General features: G+C 41.9%; 1 protein-coding gene across 1 annotated transcript in view; it reads left to right on the top strand.

The window, feature by feature from the left end:
• Positions 1 to 2,821: 2,821 nt before the first annotated feature.
• Ccdc112 (coiled-coil domain containing 112) overlaps positions 2,822 to 16,951 on the top strand; it is a 34,189-nt gene continuing 20,059 nt past the window's right edge. The window contains exon 1 of the mRNA NM_001109124.1: positions 2,822 to 3,022. Within this exon, the coding sequence (NP_001102594.1) occupies positions 2,906 to 3,022 (117 nt within the window). The 5' untranslated portion in view covers positions 2,822 to 2,905. The remainder of the gene's footprint in view (positions 3,023 to 16,951) is intronic.

Genomic DNA, 16,951 nt, shown 5'->3' with positions numbered 1-16,951 from the left:
ATTATGTAATAAAAGGAAAAAATGAGAGCCTGTCACTACAATTCTCATTGGAACAATTCTGAGAAGAAACACACCTTCTTATCTGTTACCTCTGGACCAGCAAGCAGATACACCCATCAGTCCCAGACACTCTCTGTGCAGGCTGCTAGCTATCCTAGAATGGATCCTCTTGCCTTATTTTGTTGTTTTGAAATTATGTTTTGACCAAATGCATTTAACTCATCTGCAAACAATGTGCTTTGAGAACCCTAGCAGCAGAGAATCCTTGGAGAGAAAGATTCTACACATTCTTCTACCTCTGTAGTAATGGATGGCATCCTAAGAAAGACTTAGGCACGGAGTCAGGAGCTGTCTTTACTAACCATTGACATCACGAATACTACTAGATTTATACCTAAAGAAGATGAAGTCATTATACCAAAAGACACTTGCACCTGCAGCAGTATTCACAACAGCCAGAGCCATCTAGATGCCCTTCAGTGGGTGGGTAGAGAAACAATGCATGGTCTATTCATGCAATGGAATAATATCTCAGCATAAAAGAGAACGAAGTCCTGTTATTTGCACCAACATGAATGGAACTTGAGGGTGCATGTTGAGTGAAACACAGCAAGTACAGAGAGACAAGTGGCATGTGTTCTCACTTATGTGTACAAACCTGTGTTGGTCTTGTAGATTACACAATGTAGAAGATGAAACGGCAGAGACAAGGGAAAGGGAAGGTAAAGGGGATTGGGAAGGAAATTAGGAAGACTTTCAGAAAGAGGAAGACAAGAAGGAAGAGGAGTGGGAGGGAGAGAAGCAACAGCTACTCAGAAGGTAGCCAGTGCAGTTGTTCATATTAATATATAACAGTTGAAAAATTTCCAACATTATGGATCTCCCCATTTCTGTTTTCTTTTTCTTAAAACAAGTCTTGTTATATTAGTCCAAGTTGTCTTAGAATTCACAATCCTCCTGCCTCATCATGTCAACTATAGTGGCTACAGCTTGAATCGCCAAACATGGATATCATCTTCTTGGTGCACACATTCTTAACTTGTGCATTTATATAAAGGGTATGACTTCCATTAAAAATTCTCACAAGAATTTATTGGTGAGGAGTTTTGTTCTGTTTTAGCTAGGAGCTATTTCTGAGCAGTTTTCTGTATGTCTGATAGAGTACGCATTTGATGATATTTGAGTTTATTTTTCTATCTAACTATAAAATAAAGAACTCTCAAATTGCTGTCTGAAACTCACTTCGAAGTGATAGACCCGATCTCATCATCTGGGATGTGATTACTAAGTGGTGTGGTCAGAAAATTACAATCCATATGCAGAGGCATGTGACCGACAGCTACTCAATGTCCTCTTGTATTATCTGGAACCAGGGGCCCTGGTTTGTACTCTGGTCTCTTCCTATGCAGACTGGTCTTCCTTAACTTTATTCATGAAGTGGAGGTGATACTCACACTATATAGCTAAACCTAGCTATTTGTAAGGATTAAATGGAAAGCCATATGAAAAGCACCTACAAAGGGACTGCCATGTGTTTTTTTTTTTAAATTGGATATTTTTTATTTACATTTCAAATGTTATCCCCTTCCCATCTCCCCCTACCTCTTCTTCTATGAGGGTGTTCCCCTATCCATCGACCCGCCCCTTCCTGCCTCCCTGCCCTGACATTCCCTTACACTGGGGAAGGGAGGGGAGTTCAGGCTTTGGCAGGACCAAGGGCTACTCCTCCCATTGGTATCCAACAAGGCCATCCTCTGATACATATGCAGCTGGAGCCATGGGTCTGTCCATGTATACTCTTTGGATGGTGGTTTAGTCCCTGGGAGCTCTGGTTGGTTGGTATTGTTCTTATGGGGTTACAAGCCACTTCAGCTCCTTTGGTCCTTTTTTTAACTCCTCCAATGGGGACTCCGTTCTTAGTTTGATGGTTGGCTGCAAACATCTGCCTCTGTATTTGTTATGCTCTGGCAGAGCCTTTCAGGAGGCAGCTATATCAGGCTCCTGTCAGCACAAGTACTTGTTCTTAAATGCAGGGTTTGTTTACTTGCTTATATTCCCTCGTAGAAGTCATGAGAGGAAGAATCTTGCACATGGCCTTCAACCAAGAATTCCCAGAATCTAGAATGGCTCCTGGCACACAGCAGAAGCTAGAATGATGAAGGCATTTACTAAAGGAGAGGCAGAAGTACACATAGCCAGCCACTGGTTGCTTCTGAGAGAAAGATCCATTTTTCTCAATTTCCCACACAGAGTCTTAGGAATCTCTCATACAGTCCAAGACAGCAACTGTGGCTTTCCTGGCTCTGATACCTGCTTTTGCGGGAGATGTTTTTTTCTTTGAAAATATAAAATAATATACATTATCATTTACTAATTTTCACCAGGACGTGAAACAGAAATAGAAAACAGTACTATCATATGAAAAATACTTTGGTTGGCATAACACGAGTACAGTTTAAAGGAACACAAAGCATTTCTCCGCAGATACGGGCGTGAGCGAACAGAACAGACACCAGCACTAACAAAGCTCATATAAATACAAAATTGAGCCAAGCCACGTTGTGTCACACAATTCCGTGTCCACCTTGCCCCCTCAGTCAGGTTCAGTACCCTCACTCCCAAACCTACAAGCCACCGTTGGCCCCGCCCCTTCCAAGCCCCGCCTTTAACTCTGTGCTCCCCGGCCCCCACCTTGTGCTCCCAACGGAGTCCTCAGTAGCCACGCCCCGGAAAGCCCCGCCTCCAGCTGCCCACCCCATGTGGCCACGCCTCTCGAAGCCACGCCCCCGTAGGGCTAGGCGTGCTCCGCCTAGTGGTCCAGCAGTTAGGAACCGTGCGCGGAGCGTGGGAGGACGACCACGGGAGCTGATCCCGCGTACGGGCGCGGGAGTCTCGGCGAGGAAACATGGCGGCTCTGACTACTGTGGTGGTGGCGGCGGCGGCCACAGCAGTCGCTGGGGCAGTGGCGGGGGCGGGCGCGGCCGCGGGGACCGGCGTGGGAGCGGCGCCGACGCCGCAACAGGTAACGGCAGAGGCTCTGGCCTTGCTCAGGGCGGGCCTGGCGTTTGAAGGCGCTTGGAACCTTGGCTCTGCGGGTCTGGGTCAGGCCTCAGTTTGAGAGGACTCCCTTTCTTTAAAGAATAGGAGCTAGTGATGGGACCTTTGGGTATTAAGTCAGTGGCCCAGGGCTCCAAGCTGGTTTGGAATCTGAGCACCAAAAAGTGGATCTATTGACATCGGTGCTAGGACACAGGAGGGATTGGATAGGTTCCCAAGATGGGGGTCCTAAGGACCCTAGTCTCCACATGCCGGAATGGAAATTTTTTGTTTAGATGATCAGACCCCTTTTCTGCTTCAGTTTTTTTTTTCTAAAACCACGAGATATAATCCATATTTTATTCCTGTTCTTAAATTGTGTTTCTGCCTCCATGAAAATATAAGTACCAGTTAGGTAGACATTTTCGGAAGCTTTAGGCATTGTTGTATTCCTAACGCCAAGGACTGTACCTGTTGTGTGCCCAATACTGTACCTTTGAGATAGTAGGCACTTTTTAAATATTTGTGGTTCATTCCAGACATGAAGGAAAACTACTGTGAGCTGAGGAGTCTCCATCTTTCTTTTCTAAGGGAATACAGTGTTCTTTCTAGTGTGAAGTTAAGGGAATTACATCTAGGGAAGATTTTCTTATACAGCCTTTGTTTTTCTTATTCTCTCTGTATCTATATGGCTTTATAACTCCTAAATATATTAAGAGAAAATATATAATACATTTTAAAAATTATGTAAAATATTTTAAGTGTATATTTTTAAAAATGCATGATCATTGGGTTGTGGTGTATGCCTGTAATCCCAGCATTTCAAGAGACAGTGTTGGGAGTGTTAAGAGTTAGAGGCATAGGCTGTACAATGAGAACTTTTCTCAAAAACAAAACAAAACAAAAATTTAAAAAACGGTCTTATTCCAGTAGTGTAATTATGTTAAATGCCTTTTTTCACAACAACTTTCTGCCATTCTGTAGAAAACCAACATGACTTCCCCACCTAAATCATAGTGTTTTACATCCTGATGTACCTTTCTCACCAGCTTCCTGACCCTCTTACTGGCATACACTATTCTGATTCTGCCTCAGTGATTTGTAAAAGTTGTATTTGCCTTTTCTGGGGTTGGATCAGAATGACCTGTAGGTCTGTTTCACCGTATGACATTTAGTAATCCCTGGAGACATCTTTGGTTGTCACAAAAGGCAGGATATTAGTTACTAACTACTACTACTGAAAGGTGCTACTAACACCTAGTAGATACTAGGAGGCAGTCCCTCCCTGGAGAATTATTTGTCCAGTGTCAGTATACCGACATTATAGCTAAGAATCACAGTAGCAATGAAGTATTCTCAAGAATATTAATATTAAGGCTGGTTTTATTTTTTAAGTTAAAATAGGGGCTCATGTGGTGAAGTGCTTGTTGCATAACTTTGAGGACCCAAGTTTAAGGCTGCGCACCACAGCATGCACTGGTAATCCCAGTGCTGGAGAGTTGGAGGCAGATCCCTGGGGTTTGCTGGCCAGCCAGCTTCATCACAGCAGTGAGCTCTGTTCAGTGAGAGAATCTGTCAAATAAAATAAGGTGGAGAGAAATGAAGACACCTGACATCAACCACTGACCTCCACATGCATGTGTATCAACATGTAAACTGTACACTTGTGAAAAGTTAGGATCATTGTTGGACTATGTATGGTGTGATGTTCTGAACAAGTTTATGTGTTGTCTGTCCTTCATCTTCCCAGCATCTCCACAGCCACACATACACTTGCACATACAAAACCTGTACTCTATCACTGAACTTCAGTATTTGTCAGATGATTAAATGGACATTTGAACTAACCCCAAAACCATAAATGTTTGCTTGAGAAAAGATAATTCTTATCATAATAGTCTCACAATTTTAGACATCTCTGCCAAAAGATCTAAAGTTTCTGTCACCAGGGTTCCCTTGGCAAAAATACCACAGATAGGGTAATGTAAACACCAGAAATTAATTTCCTCACTTTTCTAGAGGCTTGATGTCCAAAATCAAGATGTCATGAGGGTTAGTTTCTTTTTTTTTTTTTTTAATTTTTTTTTATTTTTTAATTTTTTTTATTTATTCAAAGACTTTTTTTTTTTTATTAACTTGAGTATTTCTTATATACATTTCAAGTGTTATTCCCTTTCCCGGTTTCCGGGCAAATCCCCCTCCCCCCTCCCCTTCCTTATGGGTGTTCCCCTCCCAACCCTCCCCCCATTGCCGCCCTCCCCCCATAGTCTAGTTCACTGGGGGTTCAGTCTTAGCAGGACCCAGGGCTTCCCCTTCCACTGGTGCTCTTACTAGGATATTCATTGCTACCTATGGGGTCAGAGTCCAGGGTCAGTCCATATATAGTCTTTAGGTAGTGGCTTAGTCCCTGGAAGCTCTGGTTGCTTGACATTGTTGTACTTTTGGGGTCTCGAGCCCCTTCAAGCTCTTCCAGTTCTTTCTCTGATTCCTTCAACGGGGGACCTATTCTCAGCTCAGTGGTTTGCTGCTGGCATTCGCCTCTGTATTTGCTGTATTCTGGCTGTGTCTCTCAGGAGCGATCTACATCCGGCTCCTGTCGGTCTGCACTTCTTTGCTTCATCCATCTTGTCCAATTGGGTGGCTGTATATGTATGGGCCACCTGTGGGGCAGGCTCTGAATGGGTGTTCCTTCAGTCTCTGTTTTAATCTTTGCCTCTCCCTTCCCAGCCAAGGGTATTCTTTTTCCTCATTTAAAGAAGGAGTGAAGCATTCACATTTTGATCATCCGTCTTGACTTTCGTTTGTTCTAGGGATCTAGGGTAATTCAAGCATTTGGGCTAATAGCCACTTATCAATGAGTGCATACCATGTATGTCTTTCTGTGATTGGGTTAGCTCACTCAGGATGATATTTTCCAGTTCCAACCATTTGCCTACGAATTTCATAGACTCGTTGTTTTTGATAGCTGAGTAATATTCCATTGTGTAGATGTACCACATTTTCTGTATCCATTCCTCTGTTGAAGGGCATCTCGGTTCTTTCCATTTTCTGGCTATTATAAATAAGGCTGCGATGAACATAGTGGAGCACGTGTCTCTTTTATATGTTGAGGCATCTTTTGGGTATATGCCCAAGAGAGGTATAGCTGGATCCTCAGGCAGTTCAATGTCCAATTTTCTGAGGAACCTCCAGACTGATTTCCAGAATGGTTTTACCAGTCTGCAATCCCACCAACAATGGAGGAGTGTTCCTCTTTCTCCACATCCTCGCCAGCATCTGCTGTCACCTGAGTTTTTGATCTTAGCCATTCTCACTGGTGTGAGGTGAAATCTCAGGGTTGTTTTGATTTGCATTTCCCTTATGACTAAAGATGTTGAACATTTCTTTAGGTGTTTCTCAGCCATTCGGCATTCCTCAGCTGTGAATTCTTTGTTTAGCTCTGAACCCCATTTTTTAATAGGGTTATTTGTTTCCCTGCGGTCTAACTTCTTGAGTTCTTTGTATATTTTGGATATAAGGCCTCTATCTGTTGTAGGATTGGTAAAGATCTTTTCCAAATCTGTTGGTTGCCGTTTTGTCCTAACCACCGTGTCCTTTGCCTTACAGAAGCTTTGCAGTTTTATGAGATCCCATTTGTCGATTCTTGATCTTAGAGCATAAGCCATTGGTGTTTTGTTCAGGAAATTTTTTCCAGTGCCCATGTGTTCCAGATGCTTCCCTAGTTTTTCTTCTATTAGTTTGAGTGTGTCTGGTTTGATGTGGAGGTCCTTGATCCACTTGGACTTAAGCTTTGTACAGGGTGATAAGCATGGATCGATCTGCATTCTTCTACATGTTGCCCTCCAGTTGAACCAGCACCATTTGCTGAAAATGCTATCTTTTTTCCATTGGATGGTTTTGGCTCCTTTGTCAAAAATCAAGTGACCATAGGTGTGTGGGTTCATTTCTGGGTCTTCAATTCTATTCCATTGGTCTATCTGTCTGTCTCTGTACCAATACCATGCAGTTTTTATCACTATTGCTCTGTAATACTGCTTGAGTTCAGGGATAGTGATTCCCCCTGAAGTCCTTTTATTGTTGAGGATAGCTTTAGCTATCCTGGGTTTTTTGTTATTCCAGATGAATTTGCAAATTGTTCTGTCTAACTCTTTGAAGAATTGGATTGGAATTTTGATGGGGATTGCATTGAATCTGTAGATTGCTTTTGGTAAAATGGCCATTTTTACTATATTAATCCTGCCAATCCATGAGCATGGGAGATCTTTCCATCTTCTGAGGTCTTCTTCAATTTCTTTCCTCAGTGTCTTGAAGTTCTTATTGTACAGATCTTTTACTTGCTTGGTTAAAGTCACACCGAGGTACTTTATATTATTTGGGTCTATTATGAAGGGTGTCGTTTCCCTAATTTCTTTCTCGGCTTGTTTCTCTTTTGTATAGAGGAAGGCAACTGATTTATTTGAGTTAATTTTATACCCAGCCACTTTGCTGAAGTTGTTTATCAGCTTTAGTAGTTCTCTGGTGGAACTTTTGGGATCACTTAAATATACTATCATGTCATCTGCAAATAGTGATATTTTGACTTCTTCTTTTCCGATCTGTATCCCCTTGATCTCCTTTTGTTGTCTGATTGCTCTGGCTAGAACTTCAAGAACTATATTGAATAAGTAGGGAGAGAGTGGGCAGCCTTGTCTAGTCCCTGATTTTAGTGGGATTGCTTCGAGTTTCTCTCCATTTAGTTTAATGTTAGCAACTGGTTTGCTGTATATGGCTTTTACTATGTTTAGGTATGGGCCTTGAATTCCTATTCTTTCCAGGACTTTTATCATGAAGGGGTGTTGAATTTTGTCAAATGCTTTCTCAGCATCTAATGAAATGATCATGTGGTTTTGTTCTTTCAGTTTGTTTATATGATGGATCACGTTGATGGTTTTCCGTATATTAAACCATCCCTGCATGCCTGGGATGAAGCCTACTTGATCATGGTGGATGATTGTTTTGATGTGCTCTTGAATTCGGTTTGCCAGAATTTTATTGAGTATTTTTGCGTCGATATTCATAAGGGAAATTGGTCTGAAGTTCTCTTTCTTTGTTGTGTCTTTGTGTGGTTTAGGTATAAGAGTAATTGTGGCTTCGTAGAAGGAATTCGGTAGTGCTCCATCTGTTTCAATTTTGTGGAATAGTTTGGATAATATTGGTATGAGGTCTTCTATGAAGGTTTGATAGAATTCTGCACTAAACCCGTCTGGACCTGGGCTCTTTTTGGTTGGAAGACCTTTAATGACTGCTTCTATTTCCTTAGGAGTTATGGGGTTGTTTAACTGGTTTATCTGTTCCTGATTTAACTTCGATACCTGGTATCTGTCTAGGAAATTGTCCATTTCCTGAAGATTTTCAAATTTTGTTGAATATAGGTTTTTATAGTAAGATCTGATGATTTTTTGAATTTCCCCTGAATCTGTAGTTATGTCTCCCTTTTCATTTCTAATTTTGTTAATTTGGACGCACTCTCTGTGTCCTCTCGTTAGTCTGGCTAAGGGTTTATCTATCTTGTTGATTTTCTCAAAGAACCAACTTTTGGTTCTGTTGATTCTTTCTATGGTCCTTTTTGTTTCTACTTGGTTGATTTCAGCTCTGAGTTTGATTATTTCCTGCCTTCTACTCCTCCTGGGTGTATTTGCTTCTTTTTGTTCTAGAGCTTTTAGGTGTGCTGTCAAGCTGCTGACATATGCTCTTTCCTGTTTCTTTCTGCAGGCACTCAGCGCTATGAGTTTTCCTCTTAGCACAGCTTTCATTGTGTCCCATAAGTTTGGGTATGTTGTATCTTCATTTTCATTAAATTCTAAAAAGTTTTTAATTTCTTTCTTTATTTCTTCCTTGACCAGGTTATCATTGAGTAGAGCATTGTTCAATTTCCACGTATATGTGGGCATTCTTCCCTTATTGTTATTGAAGACCAGTTTTAGGCCGTGGTGGTCCGATAGCATGCATGGGATTATCTCTATCTTTCTGTACCTGTTGAGGCCCGTTTTTTGACCAATTATATGGTCAATTTTGGAGAAAGTACCATGAGGAGCTGAGAAGAAGGTATATCCTTTTGCTTTAGGATAGAATGTTCTATAAATATCCGTTAAGTCCATTTGGCTCATGACTTCTCTTAGTCTGTCGACATCACTGTTTAATTTCTGTTTCCATGATCTGTCCATTGATGAGAGTGGGGTGTTGAAGTCTCCCACTATTATTGTGTGAGGTGCAATGTGTGTTTTGAGCTTTAGTAAGGTTTCTTTTACGTATGTAGGTGCCCTTGTATTTGGGGCATAGATATTTAGGATTGAGAGTTCATCTTGGTGGATTTTTCCTTTGATGAATATGAAGTGTCCTTCCTTATCTTTTTTGATGACTTTTAGTTGGAAATTGATTTTATTTGATATTAGAATGGCTACTCCAGCTTGCTTCTTCTGACCATTTGCTTGGAAAGTTGTTTTCCAGCCTTTCACTCTGAGGTAGTGTCTGTCTTTGTCTCTGAGGTGTGTTTCCTGTAGGCAGCAGAATGCAGGGTCCTCATTGCGTATCCAGTTTGTTAATCTATGTCTTTTTATTGGGGAGTTGAGGCCATTGATATTGAGAGATATTAAGGAATAGTGATTATTGCTTCCCTTTATATTCATATTTGGATGTGAGGTTATGTTTGTGTGCTTTCATTCTCTTTGTTTTGTTGCCAAGACGATTAGTTTCTTGCTTCTTCTAGGGTATAGCTTGCCTCCTTATGTTGGGCTTTACCATTTATTATCCTTTGTAGTGCTGGATTTGTAGAAAGATATTGTGTAAATTTGGTTTTGTCATGGAATATCTTGGTTTCTCCATCAATGTTAATTGAGAGTTTTGCTGGATACAGTAACCTGGGCTGGCATTTGTGTTCTCTTAGGGTCTGTATGACATCAGTCCAGGATCTTCTGGCCTTCATAGTTTCTGGCGAGAAGTCTGGTGTGATTCTGATAGGTCTCCCTTTATATGTTACTTGACCTTTTTCCCTTACTGCTTTTAATATTCTTTCTTTATTTTGTGCGTTTGGTGTTTTGACAATTATGTGACGGGAGGTGTTTCTTTTCTGGTCCAATCTATTTGGAGTTCTGTAGGCTTCTTGTATGCCTATGGGTATCTCTTTTTTTAGGTTAGGGAAGTTTTCTTCTATGATTTTGTTGAAGATATTTACTGGTCCTTTGAGCTGGGAGTCTTCACTCTCTTCTATACCTATTATCCTTAGGTTTGATATTCTCATTGAGTCCTGGATTTCCTGTATGTTTTGGACCAGTAGCTTTTTCCGCTTTACATTATCTTTGACAGTTGAGTCAATGATTTCTATGGAATCTTCTGCTCCTGAGATTCTCTCTTCCATCTCTTGAATTCTGTTGGTGAGGCTTGTATCTACAGCTCCTTGTCTCTTCTTTTGGTTTTCTATATCCAGGGTTGTTTCCATGTGTTCTTTCTTGATTTCTTCTATTTCCATTTTTAATTCCTTCAACTGTTTGTGTTTTCCTGGAATTCTTTCAGGGATTTTTGCGATTCCTCTCTGTAGGCTTTTACTTGTTTATTAATGTTTTCCTGTGCTTCCCTAAGTGTGTTCATGTCTTTCTTGAAGTCCTCCAGCATCATGATCAAATATGATTTTGTAACTAGATCTTGCTTTTCTGGTGTGTTTGGATATTCCATGTTTGTTTTGGTGGGAGAATTGGGCTCCGATGATGGCATGTAGTCTTGGTTTCTGTTGCTTGGGTTCCTGCGCTTGCCTCTCGCCATCAGATTATCTCTAGTGTTACTTTGTTCTGCTATTTCTGACAGTGGCTAGACTGTCCTATAAGCCTGTGTGACAGGAGTGCTGTAGACCTGTTTTCCTCTCTTTCAGTCAGTTATGGGGACAGAGTGTTCTGCTTTCTGGCGTGTAGTTTTTCTTCTCTACAGGTCTTCAGCTGTTCCTGTGGGCCTGTGTCTTGAGTTCACCAGGCAGCTTTCTTGCAGCAGAAAATTTGGTCTTACCTGTGGTCCCGAGGCTCAGGTTCGCTCGTGGGGTGCTGCCCACGGGCTCTCTGCAGCGGCAGCAACCAGGAAGACCTGTGCCGCCCCTTCCGGGAACTTCAGTGCACCAGGGTTCCAGATGGTCTTTGGCTTTTTCCTCTGGCGTCCGAGATGTGTGTGCAGGGAGCAGTCACTTCTGGTTTCCCAGGCTTGTCTGCCTCTCTGAAGGTTTAGCTCTCCCTCCCACGGGATTTGGGTGCAGAGAACTGTTTATCCGGTCTGTTTCTTTCAGGTTCCGGCGGTGTCTCAGGCACAGGGGTCCTGCCGCTCCTGGGCCCTTCCCCACGGGAGCCCAGAGGCCTTATACAGTTTCCTCTTGGGCCAGGGATGTGGGCAGGGGTGAGCAGAGTTGGTGGTCTCTTCCGCTCTGCAGCCTCAGGAGTGCCCACCTGACCAGGCGGTTGGGAGGGTTAGTTTCTTGTGAGGTTTCTCTGTTGTCTCCTTGATGTCTTCATTTGATCTTTTACGATTCTAGATATGGGCTGGAAAGATGGCTCACATGTTAAGAGCACTAATTCTTCAAGAGGACCTGGGTTTGATTGCCAAACCTGGGCTTGACTCACAAACATTTATACCTCCAATTCCATGAGATCCCAAGCTCTCTTCTGGCCTTTACAAATAACAGTCACATACAGGGTGCATAAAACACCCAAGCAAAATACCCATACACATAAAATAAATCTTAAAAAAAATAAAGACTTTGGATGTTCTCCTTAAGAAGCAGGAACCAAACAACTCAGAAGCTTCAAAAAGTTCCTGAAATTGATCAAATGCACTAGGGTCTTCCCTCTCTAAGTTTATATATGTGGAAAGGACTGCTGAGAAACAATCTCAGACTAGATCAGCTTCCTAGAAGAGGTAGATGAGACAAGCTACCTGGAAGAAGCAGAGACCAGATACACTGCCTGGAAAAGTCACTCTTTCAACCTGCTGAGCTGCCTGTATGTTGAGCACTGAGCCCCAGGTTTCCAGCTTTCATGAGCTATCACCCATGCTGGGGTGAGCTTTTAGTGTTGCAGATGTCTTTGAGTAATTTCTTCTCCTGTAAGTCACCTCTCACCTGTACTCTGTAAGTAACCCCAATAAAACTCATTGGTTCACCAAGTTGGATTTTGACAGTTGTCCTTTGGCTGGTTTTGTATCAACTTGACACAAGCTAGAGTCATCAGAGAGGAAAGAGGCTCAATTGAGGAAATGCCTCTATGAGATCCAGCTGTGAGGCATTTTCTTGATTGGTGATCAATGGGGTAGGGCCGAGACTATTGTAGGTAGTGCCATCCTTGTGCTGGTGGTCCTGGGTTCTATAAAAAAGTAGGCTGTGATAAGCCAAGGGAAGCAAGCCAGCAAGCAGCACCCCTCAATGGTCTCTATCAGCTCCTACCTCCAGGTTCCTGGCCTATTTGAGTTCCTGTTCTGACTTCCTTTGGTGATGAGTAGCAATGTGGAAGTGTAAAGCTGAAGAAACCTTTTCCTCCCCAACTTGCTTTTTGGTCATGGTGTTTCATCAAAGCAATAGAAACCCTAACTAAGGCATCCTTACTTTGTTTGGTCTGTTGAACTAAGCAGATCTTTGTTCACATTTCTTTAGGAAGAGTCACACAGCCCTTTTCAAGGTTGAAAAAAAGTACTCTTCTCAAATTTGATATTTGTTCCTAGGAGCTATTTTTTCAGCCATATTGGTTGTTGAATTGCGCCTTTAAAACACTGTAAAGTGTGTGTGTGTGTGTGTGTGTGTGTGTGTGTGTGTGTGTGTGTGTTTATGTGCACATGTGCATATGCCTGAATATGACAAGGAGTACACGTGGCATAGCAAGCACTTTACCTCCTGAGCCACTTTGCCAGCTCCCATTTTTGAAGACTGACAATATCACCCAAATGGTTTTGGACCAGGTATTATATCAGAGACAGGGCTTTATATTGTTTTGGTTCTGGTGAACTTCCCTGTAATGACCTGAATTATGTCTCTTGGCTGACTATATTCCATGGGGCCTGAGAGGAAGCTCAGTGGTGCAGAACACTCTTCTGGAGGGCCAGAGTTTGGCTATTAGCATCAACATTGGGTGGTTCATTACCACCTCTAACTCCAACTCCAGGGGATTTGATGCCCTCTTCTGGTTTCTGAGGGCACCTGTGCACCCGAACGTGCGTGCGTGCTTGTGTGCTCTCTCTCTCTCTCTCTCTCTCTCTCTCTCTCTCTCTCTCTCTCTCTCAAAAAAATAACAATGTTTGAAAATTAACAAAATGTACATTTCAGGATTTGCTGGTGTTAAATGTTCTTCAAAATGGATTTCTTGTAAAAAGTCATGTCTATGACATAGGTCTGAGTGTACCGTCCAGGCATGTAAGGCTGAGTTTTGAATTGTACTGGAACTTTTGAACTCTCTTAAATGTATTTTGCATTATTATGATGGCATGAGTTTTGAGGTCTAGGAGTGGAATGTTAGACTTGGAATCTCAAATTACTCCAACAGGCTCATGTTTTGATTACTTGTTCACTAACTGGTGACTCTATTTTGAGAGCCTGTGGAGCCTTCCAGAGGTGGAAACTAGTGGAAGTGGGTCACTAGGGCAGGTATTTGGAGATTATAGTCCAACCTGTGGTTGCTGGTTCTCACATTGATTATGGGTCTTCTACAGTGAGAATGGTTTCCTTCACATTGTCAAAGTCATGAACTGAGCCCTTGACAGAGTTTATTGTCTTCTTCATCTTCTGAGTTTTCCAGACAACATGATCTGTGTTAACCTATATTCAAGTTTGCAGACTCTTTTTCTTCCAGCTAAACCTGGGTGGGGTGGACCTCTTTGGTGACATTTCCATTCCCTGTACCTTTTAACCCTTCAAATTTGATTTACATCTCTCTCTCTCTCTCCCTCCCTCTCTCTCTCTCTCTCTCTCTCTCTCTCTCTCTCTCGATACCATTCTCAACATTTTTTATTTCTTTAGATATGACTTCCTTCAGACTTGGGGCAATATCCTAGTTGTGAGCTTACTGAGTTAAAAAAAATAAAGTTACTTTAACGATACAGTGTTATAGAATAGATATTCCTATTCTGAAAGGGAAAAATGGGAGAATGAAGTGAGGGATAGGATCAAAGCTAGACTGAAATCCAGAGGGCCAAACGTTAAACCCTGTGGTTCCTTGGCCAGCACCTGGGGCACATAGTTTCATAATTGAGCTCCAACAGGTTTGGGTAGTGTTACCTCTCTACCATGGCCTTTTTTGGGTTGCCTTTCCTTGGTGTCTGTACTGAAAAGTAGAGAAGGATTATTGATTCAAAGATGATATCCTTCAATCTGTCAACTCCATATCCAGGTCCTGACATGAGATTTTGGTTTAGAGATTGTATTATTATTTGTCTTGTTGCTATTACAGAAGAATCAGCACAAGCAGCTCAGGAAGGGAAGGGTTTATTTTATTGGCTCATGGTTGGAGGGTACAGTCCATCATGTCAGAGAGGTCATGGCGGTAGGAATGTGAGACAGCTTGTCACTCTGCATCATTTTCTCCTCTTTATTTAGTCCAGGACCCTGTTCATCTAGAAAATTCCTTACAGGCCTACCCAGGGGCTTGTTTCCATGATTCTAAATTCTGCTAATTTGACAATCAAGATTATCACAGAAGTCAGGATGTCTGTAATAGCTAAGCAGTCTCGGTTGAGCTATGGTCCTGCCAGTCACTGACCCATCATTTCTGGGCTACCGTTTCTCCTAGGACACATTTTTAGAATTCTGTGAAATCTCTTTCCTGAAAACTGGATTCTTCTATGACTGGCTCCAGGCTTGTGCCTTTTCCATCTCCTAGCCTGAGAATTATGGGGAAATTCCAAGTTGTTGGAGCCCATTATCTCAGTAGCCTGACAGCTGAAGCGAAGACATAAGCATCTCTTTAGACTGTCTTCCTTCTGTTAGGTTGGTTGGCATCCAGTGGTCAGTCATCACCTCCACTGGCAATCCACACTTCGGTCAGAACCACCCTGCTTATGTTTGCAACGTTCAAGGACTTTCCCAGCACAAGTCTCCAGGCACTTGTAGATTCGTTCCACAGACCAGTTGAAAAGGCCTTTTCTGTGTGGTCAGGTATAGTTACATAATGACCAAATTTCTCCCATGCCAGTTTTCTGTATTAGTTACATTTGTGTTGCTATGACCACTATACTGGAGGAAAGATGTATTCTGGACATATAATGACAAACAATGAAGAAGTGCAACAGCTAAACTCTAAATGCTCTTCAGAGCCTGGGGAGATGGCACAGTGGGTAAGAGTTCTTGCTACATAAGCATGAGGATCTGAGTTCAAGTCCTCAGCACTCATGTACAATTCTAGGTGTGGCTGAATATATTTATAACCCCAGCACTATGGAGGACATAGACAGAATTGCTGGGGCTTGCTAGCTACCAGCTTAGATCCAGACATGGTGAGAGCAGTGAGACAGGATTGTCTCAAGGAAGTAAGGTGGTCATTGATAGAGCAGGACATCTGATCTTCTCTGGCCTCTGTACACATCAGGGACACACACACACACACACACACACACACACACACACACCCAAACAATGCAAAATACCTAAAATAGTAAAAAAAAAAAAAAAAACCCTGTTTTTTAAAAAGAATATTGAATTACTCATAATTCTTAATTTTAAATTGTTTCAAAGCCACTGTAACCATAACCAAATATGGTAGTGACTTAAGGCTAACCAAAGAATACATGGAGAGAAGAAAGCCAGATCTACATTGTAGGCAGTCAAGTTTCAGGAAGAGCACTATGACAATAAGGAAAGAATAAGGAAACATCACTTTCAACAAGTGATGTTGGAACAGCTGGATGCTCATCTGGCAGTTCAGTTTCTACGGGTGCTGTACACTTGAGTTAACTAAGAGTGGATCAAAGACCTCAGTCTTAGTAGCCCAACTCTCAAAAGATTAGGCATAGTCTTTATGACCTTTGATTGGGCCAAAGTTCCTTCTGTGTGTCCCACAGAGCACAAGCAACTTAAGCTGGATTAAGATCAGTGGACTCTGTCAGAGCTAACTGTTGTTCCTCTGTGGACATTGTCAAAAAAGTGAAGGGGCTGAGGGCTTGCTCAGTGGTTAAGAATGTGCTTATCATGTGCAAGGGTGTAGTTTCAATCCCAAGCACCAAAAAGTGTGTGTGTGTTTGTGTAAAGGCACGTCAGAGAATGAGAAAAACGTGGAATTTCATATACTGATTATGGTTCTGTGTCTAAATTACATGTTAGAGAACAAAACTGCAACAACTTTAGCTTAGCTGTCAAATTGGCTTTTATTTACAACTCATGAATTGAGGGCAATATCCTATCCTATGAAGGAAAAGTAAAACAGATTGTTTAACATCAGGGTACCTTTCTTGTATGGCCTCTTAGTGCTGTTGCTTACAACTTAATTAGAAGACCATGCATGTTGTGCCCAAAAGATAAGGGAATAGTGGTGAACAGACTTCTCTTAAAAGGTGGCAGTAAAAAGATGTCCAAATCATTGGTCATCATGAACTATTCTAAACCACTCTGAGAGGGGCTGTGTATGCAATAACTCTGATACAGAGTGTTTGTCTCATGCCCAAGGTCCTGAGTTTGATCCCCAGCACTCCAAATAAAAAATACAATGAGATGCCACTTAAAACTACTGAGATGGCAGTAATGAAAAGGACAAATAATAATACGTGTTGGTGAGGATACAGTGACATTAGAATCATCACATGTTGTTGGTCGGAATGTAAAATGAAGCAGTTACCAAGAAAATACCTGAAAATGTTTTGAATCCTTGGCATTATCAAAGAAGTGAATAGATGGTTAGTGATATATGGATATAAAATAAGGGATTTATAT

This window comes from Rattus norvegicus, chromosome 18 (assembly GCF_021556685.1).
Source record: "Rattus norvegicus strain SHRSP/BbbUtx chromosome 18, alternate assembly SHRSP_T2T, whole genome shotgun sequence".
Lineage (NCBI taxonomy): Eukaryota > Metazoa > Chordata > Mammalia > Rodentia > Muridae > Rattus > Rattus norvegicus.
This window is presented reverse-complemented; position numbering and strand designations above follow the sequence as displayed.